The sequence below is a fragment of the Megascapheus bottae genome, chromosome 6 (assembly GCF_031878675.1).
Source record: "Megascapheus bottae isolate mThoBot1 chromosome 6, mThoBot2.hap1, whole genome shotgun sequence".
Lineage (NCBI taxonomy): Eukaryota > Metazoa > Chordata > Mammalia > Rodentia > Geomyidae > Megascapheus > Megascapheus bottae.
The window spans coordinates 14,913,418-14,929,806 of record NC_143514.1 but is presented as its reverse complement, the minus strand read 5'-3'; the positions used below and the strand labels follow the sequence as shown (position 1 = coordinate 14,929,806).

The 16,389-nt window shown below is 34.8% G+C and overlaps 1 protein-coding gene across 2 annotated transcripts; it reads right to left on the bottom strand.

The window, feature by feature from the left end:
• Positions 1–213: 213 nt before the first annotated feature.
• On the bottom strand, positions 214–14,642 carry LOC150061410 (alpha-amylase 2B). Of its 2 annotated transcripts, none has more exons than XM_090334288.1 (11): positions 14,561–14,642; positions 10,126–10,320; positions 9,372–9,518; positions 8,320–8,517; positions 7,416–7,646; positions 6,587–6,720; positions 5,329–5,451; positions 5,130–5,229; positions 2,856–2,974; positions 2,622–2,747; positions 214–1,148 (listed from the first exon to the last, which is right to left on the bottom strand). In XM_090334288.1, exons 2-11 carry the CDS (start codon positions 10,291–10,293, stop codon positions 959–961), a joined length of 1,536 nt encoding a protein of 511 aa, XP_090190414.1. In that variant the 5' UTR covers positions 10,294–10,320; positions 14,561–14,642; the 3' UTR covers positions 214–958. The 2 variants fall into 2 exon arrangements, with proteins under 2 accessions (XP_090190414.1, XP_090190413.1); XM_090334287.1 differs by lacking the exon at positions 14,561–14,642 and adding an exon at positions 14,321–14,392.
• Positions 14,643–16,389: the final 1,747 nt, after the last annotated feature.

The following is a 16,389-nucleotide window of genomic DNA, read 5'->3' as shown; positions in this document are numbered from 1 at the left end:
TATGCCACTTTGATACAATTCACTATCTTAGAAACGAACCAAGTTCCTGTAACAACTTGCTTCTATCCTTCTTTAGGCAGTGTCTTCATTGATAATTCATTAATGCACATGAAACACCAGAGATCTCATCCTTATCATATTACCAAAATGCAGACCAAATCTCTGACACAAGAAACACTTGAAGATGTGTCCAAACTAAACTAAAGCAGGAGGTTTTAGTTAAAAGAGTTTTATTTCATCTGAAGGGACCAAAATTTGTTTTGCAAACATGGATGAATAGTACCATGTCATTTGCACAAGTGGAAAAATTAATCTTTGGTGGAAGAAATTTTGTAAATCATAATAGTGAAAAGAAAAAGTTCTAAGGCAAATCCAAAATAATTCTGAAATGGTTGTAAATTAAACTAGTTTTTCTCCTTTCACTTATTGTTCTAGACTTACTCTAGACTGTGCTGAGAATTCTTCTTGAGATCGAAACAAATTGCATAAAGATCACAGAGCAATTCTAACAGAATTAGTTCTTCAAAGCCTAGGACTCCTGCATTAAATATTTTGGGCAAAAGTCCTCATTAAACCATCTGTATATAGCTTAATTCTACAGAAGAATGTAGGCAAAGAGAATTTATAAATACATACCTAAAAAATTGCTATTCTTTCTCCGTGTGTGTGTGTGTGTGTGTGTGTGTGTGTGTGTGTGTGTGTGTGTGTTTAAGTGTATGTATGTATTTGGTAAGTGACTTCATGAGCACTTAGATATTGTTTTGACAAAATGGCTTTTTTCACATATAATGGTATCTTGGCCATACTTATTCTGTACTTGTGCAAGCATATGTAATTCTCTACATTTTTATTTTGTTTACATACTGATTATTTAAAACTATTACTATAAGTCAGAAAATCATAGTAATTAAAAATAGAGAAATATTTGTTATTACTCTGTCTACATATATCTTTCATCTTATAATTTAGCTTCAGTATGAATGGCAATAAAGGGATCCTCAGCAGAGTAGCTAACAGAAAAGTGAGCTCTGCCATCACTGGAAACAGAGATTTTGATTCCTGTGCAATTGCCATCGACTTTATCTCCAGAAATAACATCACAATAGGTCCCAGCAGGAAGGCCAGTTTGCAAAGTTGATGATAATGACCTAAAACATAAAAGATAACAATTAACAAATTCAACACAGAGAACTTCCAGAGTGGGCTATCTAAAAGAAATAATCAGAGAGAGAGAGAGAGAGAGAGAGAGAGAGAGAGAGAGAGAGAGAGAGAGAGAGAGAGAGAGAGAGAGAGAGAGAGAGAGAAAAGTAGAACAGATAATGTACTACATAAAATTGTTTCTTTTTTCTTTCATTTCTTCCCTCCTATGGCTTATCTCCTATTGTTACCATAATTGATTTTGGTACCTAGTGTTTTGTATATAAGTTTATTTGAATTAGGGAAGGGAAAGGGAACAACAAAATGGGTAAGACAAAGGACAAAGGAACCAATGAAATAGCAATACGCACAAGATAATAATTTGGAAATGAACTTTACATTTGCAGGAGAATTATGACAGAAAGTGGAGAAAAATGTGGGAAGTGATAACAATGTTCTACAAGAAATGTACTCACTTCCTTACATATGTAACTGTAAGCTCTCTTTACATCACACTGAAAATAAAATTAAATTTTTAAAAATCTAGGATAATAAAATTCCAATATTGAATTTTGAAACTACAAGTCCTTTCTTTTCATTTTAGCACAGCAGGTATATTAACCACTAGTGTGTTTTGTGGATTGTTAAAGGTGAACATATAAATGTATATTTTATAAACATTTACACTGTATCTTCTTAATTCATTCTTTGCTTTTCCCTGCAAAGCAATATTTTATATATGAAAAATCTCTCAATAAATTGATTAAGATGTGCAGAATAAAAAAACGATGGTGACTCTTATTATATTTTATAGACTTTTGTTTTGAATAGAATTCCATACACACACATGCACACATATATATTTATATATATGTATATACACACACATATATAAGTGCTGTTCTACACATAAGAGGGGAAAGAATGAATAGAAAGGGTAAATGAAGATAGATAAGAATGAAATGATGTATACATGTATATATATGTTATAATGTATATACATGTATACACATACAGGACTTGTATAAAAATAGAACAGTGTGCCAGGCACCAGTGGCTCTTGCCTCTAGTCCTAGCTACTCAGAAAGCTGATATCTGAGAACCACAGATAGGAGCCAACCCAATAGGACAGTCTATGAGACTGAACCACCAAAAAGCCATATGTAGAACTGTGGTTTGAATGAAGGAGCATTAGTATTGAGCAAAAATGCTTAGGAACATTGCTCAGGCCCTATGTTCAAGCCCCAGAATCAGCACACACACACACACACACCCCACATACACACACCCCAAATAAAACCTACTGACTTTTTCTTTTTAGAGAAATGGGGAAAGGGATAAAGAATAGTAATAAAGAATGTGATCTTGATTGGGTACCTTGTGTGCAAATACAAAAATATCACAATGAAATCAGGTTAAGCATATGCTAATGGTAATGTAATAAATATAATGTGAAATATAAATTGTAATTAGTAGCTACTTACCAGTCATCATTGTTGAAGACAATGAATCCTCTGTTTCCTCTTCCAAAAGCTACTTGGTTGCTCCCATTATCCCACCAGTTGGTAAAAGGCTGGCCATCAACAGCATTTCGAAAGGTAACCATGTTCCTACAAGTACAAGAGCACATGAGATACTGCATCTTTAACTTAAGGAGATGAAACCATGCATTAATACAAAGTCACTACAGAAAGTATCTCTAAATAATTGTCCCCAACCTGATTTGACGCCAGCGATGCTCACAGATCCAGCCATTGCCACAGGTGGTGTCAGGATTAATAGTGACTTCTTTAATTGTTTCGTTATTGTTCGGTGGTCCAACCCAGTCATTGACATCCTCAATTACAGAACACAAAATTTTAATTTTAATATGCATGAGCCAGCTAGCCTCTCCTTTCCCCACCATACTATACCCAAGTGGTTCTGCTATTGTGTCCCTCCTGTGTCTATCAAAGCCTTCCTTTACCTTGTCCTCAGCATCTCTATTCTCTTGTTCTCTAAGGCTATATTTCACAAAACAGTAGCAACTTGTTTTTCCCTTTCCTTTCAAACAATAGCTTGTTAACATCACCAGAAGGCAGCTCCAAGTGCATTTATATGAGAAATATTCGTATTAAATGATATGCTCCAATGAATGCAAATACCTTAAAATCTTAGTATACAGGACATGTAGGAGCTTATTTTTCTCATCTCTACAATAAGAATATCAATTGAGTTTGTGTTGTTGTTATTTTGGCCAGTCCCAGGGCTTGAACTCAGGGCTTGAGCTCTGTTGTTGGACTTTATCAAGGTTAGAGCTCCATCACTTGAGCCACAGCACCACTTGCAGCTTTTTCTATGTATGTGGTACCGAGGAATCAAACCCTGGTCTTCGTGCATGCTAGGAAAGCACTCTACCATTAGGTCAAACTCCTGGCCACTCGATTGGTTTTTATTACACAAAATAATTCATGTATTGCAACAATGGAAAGGTTGATAGAAATTGTTGAGAACAATGAAAAGGGAGACATCAGTTAAAATGCACTGCATCCATAAACAGTTTTGTTGAGTAAAAACTCCTTTGTACAACTACTTAAAAATAATAAAAATGAATTCAAAAAATAATGTGAAGTTACTTTTGACAGAATAATTACAAATATTGTTTCCAATTATTTCTTGATTGCATACCAACTTCTAAATAAACATACTGTCCAACACATTCTAATATTCTCTACTACATTAGTGAAAAGTTCTAATATATTCCTTTCTGGTAGATAACACTTTGAAAGATATTTCTAGAATAAAATTAAAATAAGTCTAGTAGGGATTTCAGTATATAGAGACCATTTATGTTGCTCTAGGACTTTCATGATGCTAGTTAAGTAGAAATACAATAGGAAAAATAAATGAGCAATTTTCATGACTTCTGATATCAGCAGAACAATTGGTGAAAGTTTCAGAAATGTAGTCCATCTAAAAGGATGCACTCCAAAATTAAAAAGGTATCCAACAAAAGAAAGAATTGTCAGACAGAGATGTAGGGCACTCAAATTGGGAAAAAATGAGAAAAATTAAAAAAAACTAAAATTATATCTGTTATACTTGCCTGTAAAAGAACTTTTGCTTTATGTATAAAGTTTAATGTGGGACTACTTCTGAAATTGTTAAGGTTTTTTTTGAAATAGCTTTTCCAATTACTGTATACTATACTCCCAAATACTTTTCGTGTAAAAAATAATCTGCAAATTTTGGTTCTCTTCCTTTCTGCCTCTCTCCCTCTCTTCCCGTGTGTGTGTGTGTGTGTGTGTGTGTGTGTGTGTGTGTGTGTGTGTGTGTGCTGTTCCTGGAGCTTAAACTTAGGGCCTTGACACAATCCCTACACTTTTTTGAACAAAGTTGAACTACAACTCACTTCTAGAATGTTAGGGGATTAATTGGAGTCAAGAGTCTTACAGATGTTGTTGCCCAGGCTTGCATTAAACTATGATCCTGAGATATCAGCCTCCTGACTAGGTGTGAGAAACAAGTAACTAGCTAAATTTCTGATGTTTAATATACAGTTTTCCTTCTTTAGCTCAACTGAATCATTTCTTTGAATTCTATAGGAATTATTTAAAACAAGTATTTGATATTGCTAATACATTGGGCAGGAACTGTTTTATTTCTTTGATAGCATACGTAATCCCACATTAACTCTATAAAGTAGGTACTATAAAAAGGACATATTTTATAACTGTCTATATCTTGAATTTCTTTTCACATTTTTCCTTGGTAGTAGAGTTCGAGTGTTTGCTGTTTGTCCTATTTCTGAAACAAATATTACACTTCTTTGACAAGAAATAAATTTGTATTTATTCTCCTTTGCAATACTAAAATCAGAGGTTAACCATAAGCTACCATTCAAATAAATGCTTGACGAATAAATACTGAATATCATAATATCATGCAATTTTAAAATCGAACTGCTCTCTTTTCCTTGAGAAAAGTATAATCTGACCAATTCTAAAACTTACTTTTCCATTCTCAAAGTATCTTGGCCAATGGTAGCTTGACATTACTCGTGTAAAGCCATAAGGATGAGCAAGCATAAAGCCGACGGCCATTTTATACATTCTGAAAGTTACAAGACGATATTGTAAGTATAGATCAGACAATGGACACTATCATCTTTAAACACAGAGCTCCTAGGAAATAGAGGACATGCTTTCACACCTGGCATCCCAGAATGTAAGGATGGATGCTCCACCAGCCCCGTGGCCTCGCTGATTGTCATGGTTGTCCACAAAGACCAGGGCTCTGTCAGAAGGCATGAACCCCCAGCCTTCTCCCCAGTTCCTAAAAACATAAATACACTATTAACACATATTTTTTCCCAGCCCTGGGCTTGAGCTCAGGGCCTGAGCGCTGTCCTTGGACTTTCTCAAGGTTAGAGCTCTACCACTTGATCCTCAGCACCACTTCTAGCATTTTTCTATGTATGTGGTACCAAGGAATCAAACCAGGGTCTTCGAGCGTGCTACACAAAGCACTCTATCACTAGGCCAAACTCCCAGCCCTAACACATATATTTTTAAAACTGATTTAGAGTAAAAAAAACTGAATGGCTCTTTCCCAGTATTTTTGTTATGTTTGTGTGTGTGTGTGTGTGTGTGTGTGTGTGTGTGTGTACGTATTTGTGTAAGTGCACTCATTAAATCTGCAAAGAAACTCCATTTTAAAGGGGTAAATGGATTACTTCCATTCCATTCATGTTATCTATAAGAAGTATTCTTATTTTAAAAACATACTTTTAGACATTTCAATTTATTGCATCTTACATGGATTCCAAAAGAGTCAACATTTACAGCACATTACACAGAACACCAAAAAGTGCTTCAAATGTGCCCCCCAATAACTACTTCCAAAGTGATTGGCATATGAGACTGAAATTCCATATATGGTCACATTGTTGGCACTTTAAGCATCATAGAATTCTTTTCTTTTGTCAGTCCTGGCTTGAGATCAGGGCCTGAGCACTGTCCTTGGGCTTTCTCAAGGCTAGAACTCTACCACTTGAGCCACAGTACCACTTCTGGCTTTTTTCTATGTATGTGGTACCGAGGAATCGAACCTGGGTCTTCATACATGTTGGGCAAGCATTCTACCACTAGGCCAAACTCCCAGCCCCAGGATTCTTTTAATACTAATCAGCTTTCACAGATTATAGGCAAACATGACTAGAATAAAATACACTCATGTTATATGTAGGTCAAAAATCTTAAAGCAATGCTTGGGTTTAGAGAATCCTTTGTTAAAATTCTTTTTCCAAATGAAGAGGATGATGAATTGGTGTTTGGAAAAGAATAACATTTATTATTAATGATCACCTTCTTGGAAGTTGTCTAGATAGAAAGGCTCTAAGCTCATAACTAGAGTAATAGCACTAATTCATCTATTAAGTAATTCAAATAACCAATCATAATTTGTTTACTTTAAGTAAGCCATCTTCTCTCCATTCCACTTGCGGATTACTGTGCCCAGTTTAGCTCCATACTTGAATTCTGTCACACGGCCATTTCCAAAGTACTCACTATTTGAAATTGCCTCACCTCCCAGATCAATGACCTAGGGGTAACAAAAGAAAATACCTTTATAATGTGAGCTTTAAAGTATTTTAGTGTCTAGATTAGTATCCTTTTTGAATAATATTAAAACTAGCTATGTCTTTTGCAATGCTCAAAGTGGTTTCCTTTAGGTTACAGATGCTTAATTTTTTTATATAAAATGTTGTCCCAATCTTGAAAAAAAAGAAAACCTAGGGAAATGTGAGATTAACATATGAAGATCAGTACCTTTTCTGTTGACCAATAATAAACTGACCACAAAAGTGTTTGTAAAGACAATCCAATTCATAACACTCAAAAATGTACCTAGAAATAAAATTAAATATGGAAAAGAGAACCTCCACAGTTGAAAATGTAAAGCATTTTTGAGGTACTAGGGCCTCACACCTATGATCCTAGCTCTTCAGCTGAGATCTGCCTGTAAAAATACAAAAACTAATAAACAAAAAATCCGGAGACTCTTTTCTCCACTAGCCAGAGAAAACACCAAAAATGAAGGCATGGCTTATGTAAGAAGAGCCCTGCTGGTGAGTGAAAAAGACAAGAGAGATTGCTAGACCTTGAGTTTAAAGTCCAGAAACTACTCTGTATAAGTGACCCAGAAATTAGCCTATGGAAATTGCATGTTTACTTATTTTATTTATTTTATTTACTTTGCTTACATTATCTTAAATGCACACATGTGAGTTGATGTACCTCTTGGTAAATGAAAGGCCTGCTTCCTTCAGGGAACCAAGTTATGTTTAGATTATTCAGCTTGTCCAAAACTGCCTTTATGTCTCCAGGCCACATGTGCTTAGCCGCATCCAGCCTGAATCCTGCCACTCCAATGTCAATGAGATGGTTCATATAGTCTGCAACCTTTGAACGAACATAATCTTTCTCCAGTGCAAGATCAAGAAGACCAACAAGACGGCAATCTCTGACCTGTTTGGGGTAAAAATTTTTGATATTGATTCACTAAATATTTCTTCTTATGTGAAAATCTATGTCATTATTAATTCATGATTTGTTTATCAATATATATTCCTATAGTGATTTACACAGGGCACTGTGAATATTGATAGAGTATTGTGATATGCTTTTGAAAGTTTTTATACCATATAAATAGAAGGGTTATATTATATTCACCAGATAGAAGGTACATTACTTCACACACATTGATACCCTTTCTGAGCTTCTTGTTTATTGTTGTTTGTTATTATTACTTCCTTCTCTCCCTCCTTCCCTCCTCTCTCTCTCTCTCTCTCTCTCTCTCTCTCTCTCTCTCTCTCTCTCTCTCTCTCTCTCTCTCTCTCTTCCTTTTTCCCTTTATGAATCATGCAAGAGATCAAACTCAGGGTAAAAGAAACACATGATTATTTATTTGAGATCCTTTCAGACATTTATGGTCTGGCCTCAGATTCCAAGATCACCAGGTCTTTATCTTTTGAATGTTGGGATTATCACCCTCAATTGAGAAACTTCCTTCCGTTTGTAGTTATTCCAAAGGAATTTACCCCAGTATGTAAAATCATATTTATAATAAGATACAGTTTCATGATTTAAGACCTAATGAATGCTTTTTTCTGATCATTGTCTTTTTGAAAAGAGGACTTACCTGGGCAATATCATTATAGTTCTCAATGCCTCCACTTCCAGATCTGCATTTTCCATCATGGAAATCCCAGCCAGAGTATGGAACTGCAGGAAAATCTCTATTCTGAGCATTGAAATAACTTCCACAAGTGCTGCTTGTTCCTGAACTCCATACTTCACTGCACATATGGTTAATTACAGCATCCACATAAATACGAACCTGAAAACCGGAGGCTTCTCAGTTCGATTTTAAGAAGAAATATTAAGCATCATTGGTTATAGTATACAATATGAAATTAAGCTTCAAAACATTTCTGTCTTATCGTCTTACTTCATTTTCAGAAATGTTAAATGTTAAGTTTGAAGAGAAACTATTATAAAAGGCAGACTAGCAACTCTTCTGGCTACTCAGTCCAAAAGCCATACAAAGATAAATGGAGAAAATTAGAAATTATCTTAACTGTAAAGAACAAAAGGAGATATTGTTGAGATAAAAATCAGTTGAAAAGGGAGGATTATTGATTTTTTGAAATTCCATAGGTCATAAGCAGAAGAAAGCAGTTGACTACTATATATTTATATATTTATAAGTACTTATATATTTATATATATATAGCTTCTGGTGTATATAAATATTCTTCTCCCATTATGATCCACATTAGAGGGGGAAATGTCTATTTACCTTTAAAATAAATGATGTGGATTTAAACTCAAGAACTATGACCAGCTAATAAATCACATGGAAACAAACCAACAACTATTATAATACAATCTCCAATTCTTAGTCAGTAAAGTGCTAGTAGGAAATGTACATAGTTATAATAGTTAAAAGATGCTATTTACCTTGATAAGTATTTACTTTTTAAAAACAAACTATCACGTCTTTAGTAGACAAATGGAATGAAAACATCATTTACAAAAGTTCAACATAAGGCATTATTTAAATTTGAGTGAAAGCTAAATAGTTCAGTAAAATTTCTAAAAGTTTAAATATGAATAATTCAGTGTTTAAAAGGGCATGACATAAGACAAATAATTTTGTGCAATATTTTAAAGAATCTTTAAGCCACTCACCCCAACATTATTACACCTATTCACCATGTCTCTGAATTCGTCTTCATTCCCAGATCTTGTGCAGATGTTGTAGCTGATAGGTTGGTATCTTTCCCACCAAGGTCTTGAAGGGTTGTGAACTACAACGTTTTCATTAGGTGGCGAGATCTACAAAATTAATCAACCTGATAAGTGACAGATTATGGATTACATTATATCATCAAATGTTCTAGGTAGTAATCAGTAATCTAAAATTATTACTGGGTCTTACTATGCAGACACATCATATGTTTAAATTGCTTGAAAATGTTAAATGTAGCCAGGCACTTGTGGCTCACACATCAGCTACTCAGAGGCTGAACAGTGGGTTCAAAGCAAGCCCAGGCAGGAAAAGCCATGAGACTCTTTCAAGTAATCACAGAAATACCTGGAAGTGGCATTGTGGTTCAAATGGTAGAACACTAGCCTTGAGCAAAAGGTATTCAGGGACAGTGACCAGGCTCTGAGTTCAAGTCCCAGGATAGGCAAAAAAAAAAAAAAAAAGGAAGGAAGGAAGGAAGGGAAGGAGGGAAGGCGGGAGGGAGGGAGGGAGGAGGGGAGAAATTAAAAGAAAATGTTACACACACACTGAATGAAGCTATTCTGCTGATCTAACACAGAACATAATGTCGCCAACAACACTAAGGGTTTTCGTCTTCAAAAACTGATTAACAGCTCAGGAATGAAGTGTTACTGAGTTTACATTGAACTCTAAGATTTATGCTGTAATACTCACCTGGACTCCTCCAAATCCATTAGGGGCTAAATACCTCTCACATTCCTGAGCTATGTCAACCCAACGCCACTCAAACAGGTGGACTATAGATGTTCGCCGCAGTTGAGTATTTGGGGTATGCTGAGCCCAGCACAGGCCAATGGCTGACAGCAACACAAAGAACTTCATGTTGCTTTGAAGTTGTCACAATTCTTTCTGTCAAAAAAGAGAACAAAATATACAGTGCCTATGTTACAATAAATAAGTATATGAACAGTTTATATATAATCTGAAAAGTATTATTATTGTGTTGACTCATGACAACCTAAATGGCTTCTTAAACCCATGATTTTTTTTACAATGAATGAATATTAAGTTTTCAAACATCTGAGATTTTATATATATATGCATGTGTATGTATACTTATTGTTCAATAAGAAATTTTAAGAACTTGGTTTTCTTATGTTCCGCAATAATTGAAATAACAATTAGGACTAGCTGAGTTCACCTTCAAAGTATTATTAAAGAGGATGATTAAAGGGATGTCTCCCATCAAGAACTATACCTAGAAATAAACGTGCTACATTGTAACTCCCTTGTACAATCACTTCAAGTTTAAAAACTAGAGGCATTCATTGGGCCAGGAATTTGACCTAGCAGTACAGTGCTTGCCTAGCATGCACAAAGATCTGGGTTCAATTCCTTGGTACCATATAAATAGAAAAAGCCAAAAGTGGTGCTGTGGATCAAGTGGTAGAGCCCTAGCCTTGAGAAAGCACAAGGACAGTGCTCCGGCCCTGAGTTCAAGAGCCACGACTGGATAAAAATACGCCCTAGAGGTATTTATTAAGACGAGGAGAGATGGGCCAGGTGTCGTGGCTCATGCTTGTAATCCTAGCAACTCAGGAGGCTAAGTAGCCTCAAAGCCACTAAAGTCAGAGAGACACTTATCTCCAGTTAACCACTAGAAATCTGTAAGTGGCGCTGTGGTTCAAGGGGTAGGGTGATAGCCTTGAGGTGAAGAACTCAGGACAACTCCCAGTCCCAGAGTCCAAGTCCAAGCCCCACGACTAACAACAACAAAAAAAAAAGATGAGGAAAGATGGGAAAGAGCTATAGGCTTCTTTAGTTCTTTTTCAAGCAATCACAAAGCTCATCTTTGGTCAACATACAGACTTTATGCATATTAAAGAGTCGATGTTTCTCATGTTTTAGACAAAGTTTTATACTACAGGTTGAGATTCCAAGTGTTGCTTTTTCCTCCTATATGATTCCCTGTACGATCTTAGTCTGATACATGTTCAACTGAAGCAACTTCTTTATAAAGCCTACCCGTGTATTCTCAAGCATTTATTAACTCCTCTGCGGCTGGATAGATTTTTGGCTTATGTGACATTACATCATATTTAATATTTATTGTGAATAAGCTAGTGTGTGCAAGTTAATTATTTTCTGAAACAAGCACTTTAAAATTAGGCTTCATATCAACCATGATAGCATCCAGCAAATGATAGGTAGAATGTTCTTATATGCTCAAGAAATAGCTGTAATATACAAACTAAGTTCTGGGCATTGTGTAGCACATTAATAAGGTATGGGTTATATTCTCATTTTATAAAATAAATGAACACTGTATCAGAAATGATATAATATACTCAAGTCCTTGAAAAAAACATTGTATATATGAAGATTCCAAGCTCCACAGAAACTGTGTAAATTACCTATTTTTAAGTAATAAGGAACAGATGAAGAGTTTGATAGTAGTTCTGACTATAATCAGTAATCTCTTTATTTCATAGCAATTTTTCCTAGAATACTAAAGGTGTAAACAGTCTAACTAGACAAGAGCCTAACTAGACATAGATGAATATAAGAGCCAGAATAGGACACACAGCTGCTTTAAACACTGGGTAAAGTAGGCTGGCATTGTAAAGGCATTGTTTAAGATTGATTGAAGTTAAATTATACCAAAGTGTAATGTGTGAGATTGCAACTTCAAAGAGAAATGCAATCTATAATGCCTTGATTTGCCAGTTATAAAGAATTTTACCTCTCAAAATATCGCAACTTCAAGAGTAATACAATCTACAATGCAATCCTTGGTTGCATTCCTTCCTTCTGTCCTTCTTTCTTTCCTTTCTTTATCCTCCTACTTTTCCTTTTTCCTTTCTTTATCCTCTTACTTTTCTCCCTCTCCCCCATCTTTCCCCTCTTCCTTTTTCCTGTAAGTTTTCCGTACTGGTTTTGGACTACAACTTCCCATATCACAAGAGAAGTTAACTCTACTATCCCTTTAAGAACAATTTAGTTTCAATTATAGTTCATTTAGGACTTTGTTAAAATGGAGGATAACTTGTAGATGTTCTCTGGGAAATTTTATAACGTTCAAGGATAAATGTGTATAATCTACAGTTTTATACGTTTCCACCAAAGTTACACTTTGTCATATAGTTTCTCATTTCATCTTCATTTCAACTACAAAAACAAATCTGGAGGATTGAAAACTCCACAGAACTTGAATCTGCTAAGCAACATTTATATTTTCTTCAGATATCTACAAAGTTACTTTAAAGTTAATGAAACGTGAAGCCATCATGATTTGAGCATTGAGCATTATACATTTTTAATCACTTTATCATACCATTCCCCTATATACATTTATAACTACATATAAGTAAAATAAATTTAAAGTAAGTTCTGAAAATAGTAACTAATATCAAGAAAGTAATTCTAAACTAAAACTATCCAAGTTGTGATATGCTCAAAAGTATTTTTTTCACTATCACAACCATGTTCATTGTAGCACTATTTACCATAGCAAAGTTTTGGAACCAACCTAGATGCCCCTCAGTTGATGATTGGATCAGCAAGATGTGGTATTTATACACAATGGAATTCTATGCTGCCATGAGAAAGAATAGCATAGCCCCATTTGTAAGGAAATGGAAAGACTTGGAAAAAGTCATAGTAAGTGAAGTAAGCCAGACTAAAAGGAACATCGGCTCAATGGTTTCCCTCATTTGTAATAATTCAGTACACATCTAGGATTCTCCTATTAGAGGATTACAATAGCTCAAGACCTAGATACATAAGGTCATATAGACTGAGACTAGATGAAAGGATCTCCAGGATACGGAAACAAGAGTTTTATCTTGTGTGATTGCTGTTCTTAATGTACTATGTTATTTTCTTTTTGCCCTTTGGTTAATCTCATATTGTTACTGTATCTGACTTTGTTACCTGGCAAATTGTATATACATTTATTTGATTATTTGAAATAGGAAAGGGAAGGAGGGAAACAAGATGATTGGGAAGGGTTGGAGGAAGGGAAATGGGGACAAAAAGGGGTATCAATGTGTGAGAAGTAATACACCTATTACCTGGTGAATGTAAATGTAACATCTTTATACATTACAATAAAAAATTCAAGTAGGAAAATAAAGTATTTTCAACTTAATTTTTTTTAAAGTTTGTATTATCGCATTTAACATCAAAAGATTCCATGGCAAATACAAAATTGCCTTTAATAGAGTGAGTAAAATAAATTTAGTCATTGTATTTAAACTCCTAAGTTGCGTCATTGAAAAGTCTAACTTGCTTTAATTGAAGGAGCTCTATCAAAATGTTAACCTAAAAATAGCAACACCAAGAAAATTTTTCACTATTGTATAGCTTCCTATTTCCACATAAGATGTAGAATCTACAAAATTATTTCCTCTTATTGGAAGAAAGTCACCTAGATACTAAAATTTCTTAACTTAAAAATAAATGAATAGTGATCAATAACAGACAAATTACCTACCATTTTAACTTTTATTTATTAGCTTAGGGGGTCTCATGCTACAGAATCATTATACTAAACAGTTGAACAGATCTGTTGCTAAATATTTTAAGATCACATTGATGAATTCTACTTGATACACATATTTATGTGTATTATAATCTTTAGGGTTTTTCCTATTGTTAAATAATCTAAAGTTTTTAGGTTAAGATAGTAGATAGAATCTGGCCAAGTTACTGAATGTCTTTTACTGAAAAACAAAATTTAACTTTGTTCACATTTACTCTGAAATTTACATTGATTCTGTATAAATAGTAATCCTCCACCCTCCAGATAAAACAAAGAAAAAAGTTAAAAAGAAAATGAACCTCGATTTAGGATTAATCATATATGATGGAGAGAGAGAAAAAGTCATAGATAATCAAGTTTGCCTACCAGATCTCTGAAATTAGAAAAAGATCCTGAGGCAAGGAAAGCTACAATGCTGGCTGCAGTTCGAACATAAAACAGACAAATGTACTACTGGACTCTGACATTTGCTCTGTCAACAAATCTAAGAAAAAGATTGTGAAACTATGAACTGTAACCAATCACATGACAGGAATCACTCATTCCACAAGCAAAAGAGGAAGAGTGCTACATGAAACAGGGGAAAACAAATTAAAAGTAACTTACCATATTCACATTTTTAAATCAGCAATCTCCCAAACCTAGAGTTTACTCTTGTTTTTTTTTAAATAAACTAGTAAAAAAAATCTTATAGTTTGAGTTTTAGTTTCTCATAATTGAAAAAGAATCTTAAAGACTTTCTATAACCCCTTCATTTCTATAGACAACAAGGCCTTCTTGCTCTTAGAGGGCAAGTCTGTTTTCTACAGCAGTGTAATCTGAGCTCCAGGAGACACCATACTGCTTGCTCTTACTCTTGCTGCCTTAACAAATCACAGCCTTCCTTTCTCTGCTAACTGTGTAATCTGATCACCTTTTCTGATTACACCATCATTCTGAAGTTATTTGTTTTTTTTTCTTTCTACAATATCTTCCCCCACTTTCAATGCATCCTATTTCCCTGAATTTTTTTATGTCCATTATCAGTAAAAATCTTGCCTGACATAATCTTAAAGATAATATCTGCATATTATTAAAAAACTTTAAAATAAATGAAAATATAACTGTAATCACTGAATTTATTTTTTTTTGGTCAGTCATGGGGCTTGAACTGATGCTTGGATGTAGTCTCTGAGCTCTTTTTCTGAAGGGTAGCATAGCACTCTAGCACTTTGAGCCACAGCTCCATTTCTGGTTGTTGAGTGGTAATTGTAGATAAGAGTCTCAGAGGGACTTTTCTGCTCAAGCTGGCTGTCCTCAGATCTCAGTTTTCTGAGTAGCAAGAATTAGAGGTATGAGCCACTGAAGCCTGGCTCAAAGACTTAATTTTTGTCTAATTTTTGCACCTAATAGATGAACTCTAAAGAAATCATTATCATCTAAAATTGTTTTCAAGAAGATGATAGTGTAGTAAGTAGGTTTTAAATGACAGTGTTAGAAATAAACATGATATAATATAAAGGAAGTAGTAAAGTTTGTCCCGAGATATCTTGTTTTACAAATAGTCATTCCAAATGGAACTCCTCTTTCCTTTTAGAATTTTCCTTGTGTATTTATTCCCCCACAGGAAGAATGGGCTCTTGTCCACTGATACATAGTGAACTTCCTTTCAGATGAGAAACAGCTATGAAATGTCTCTGAAATTTGCTTTGGTGATGAAATGTAGGGAAAAATAAAGTTTTAGTCAGGAGCTTTCCAAAGTGTTAAAATATGTGTTGGTGTGGTATTTGGTCTACTTTTCAAAGGGCCTGATAAAAATTACTCATATGAGAAAGATAAGGAAAAAATAAACTTAGCTACTATGTCATGGAGACTTTTGACTGTACTGGAATGTTAGTCTCTTTTGATTAACACATCTGTTAGGCATCAGTAAGATCTTCAACCCAGAAGATATGTGTGACAATTTTTCTTCCAGCCTGGTATGGTGTCTCAGGCCTATAATCCTAGTTACTTTGGTGGCAGAAATCAAACGTTTATGGCTTGAGTCCAGTCCATATGAAGAGAAGGATGCAAGATTTCAGTTTTAACCAATAGCTGGGCATGCTGATGCACATCTGTCATCACCAGCAATACCAGGAAGCATGGGGGGAGGCGGAGGACTACAGCCCAGGCCAGCCTGGGCATACATTCAGACCCTACCTTGGAAATGACCAGTGTCAAAAGGGACTAGAAGTCTGCCCCAAATTGTACAATGCCTGTTTAGCAAGTACAAGGCCTTGAGTTCAATACTTAACACTACCAAAATAATAATAATAATAACAACCCTTTCTTATATTTCTTTTAGTGATGGAAAGGTAGAAAGACAAGAGAAAAATTAAGCTTTGCCTTAGAAAATATTAACCATAAAAAAGATTAATTCAATAGTGTACAGGCTTGCCATTCTAAGGAGTGTGTGT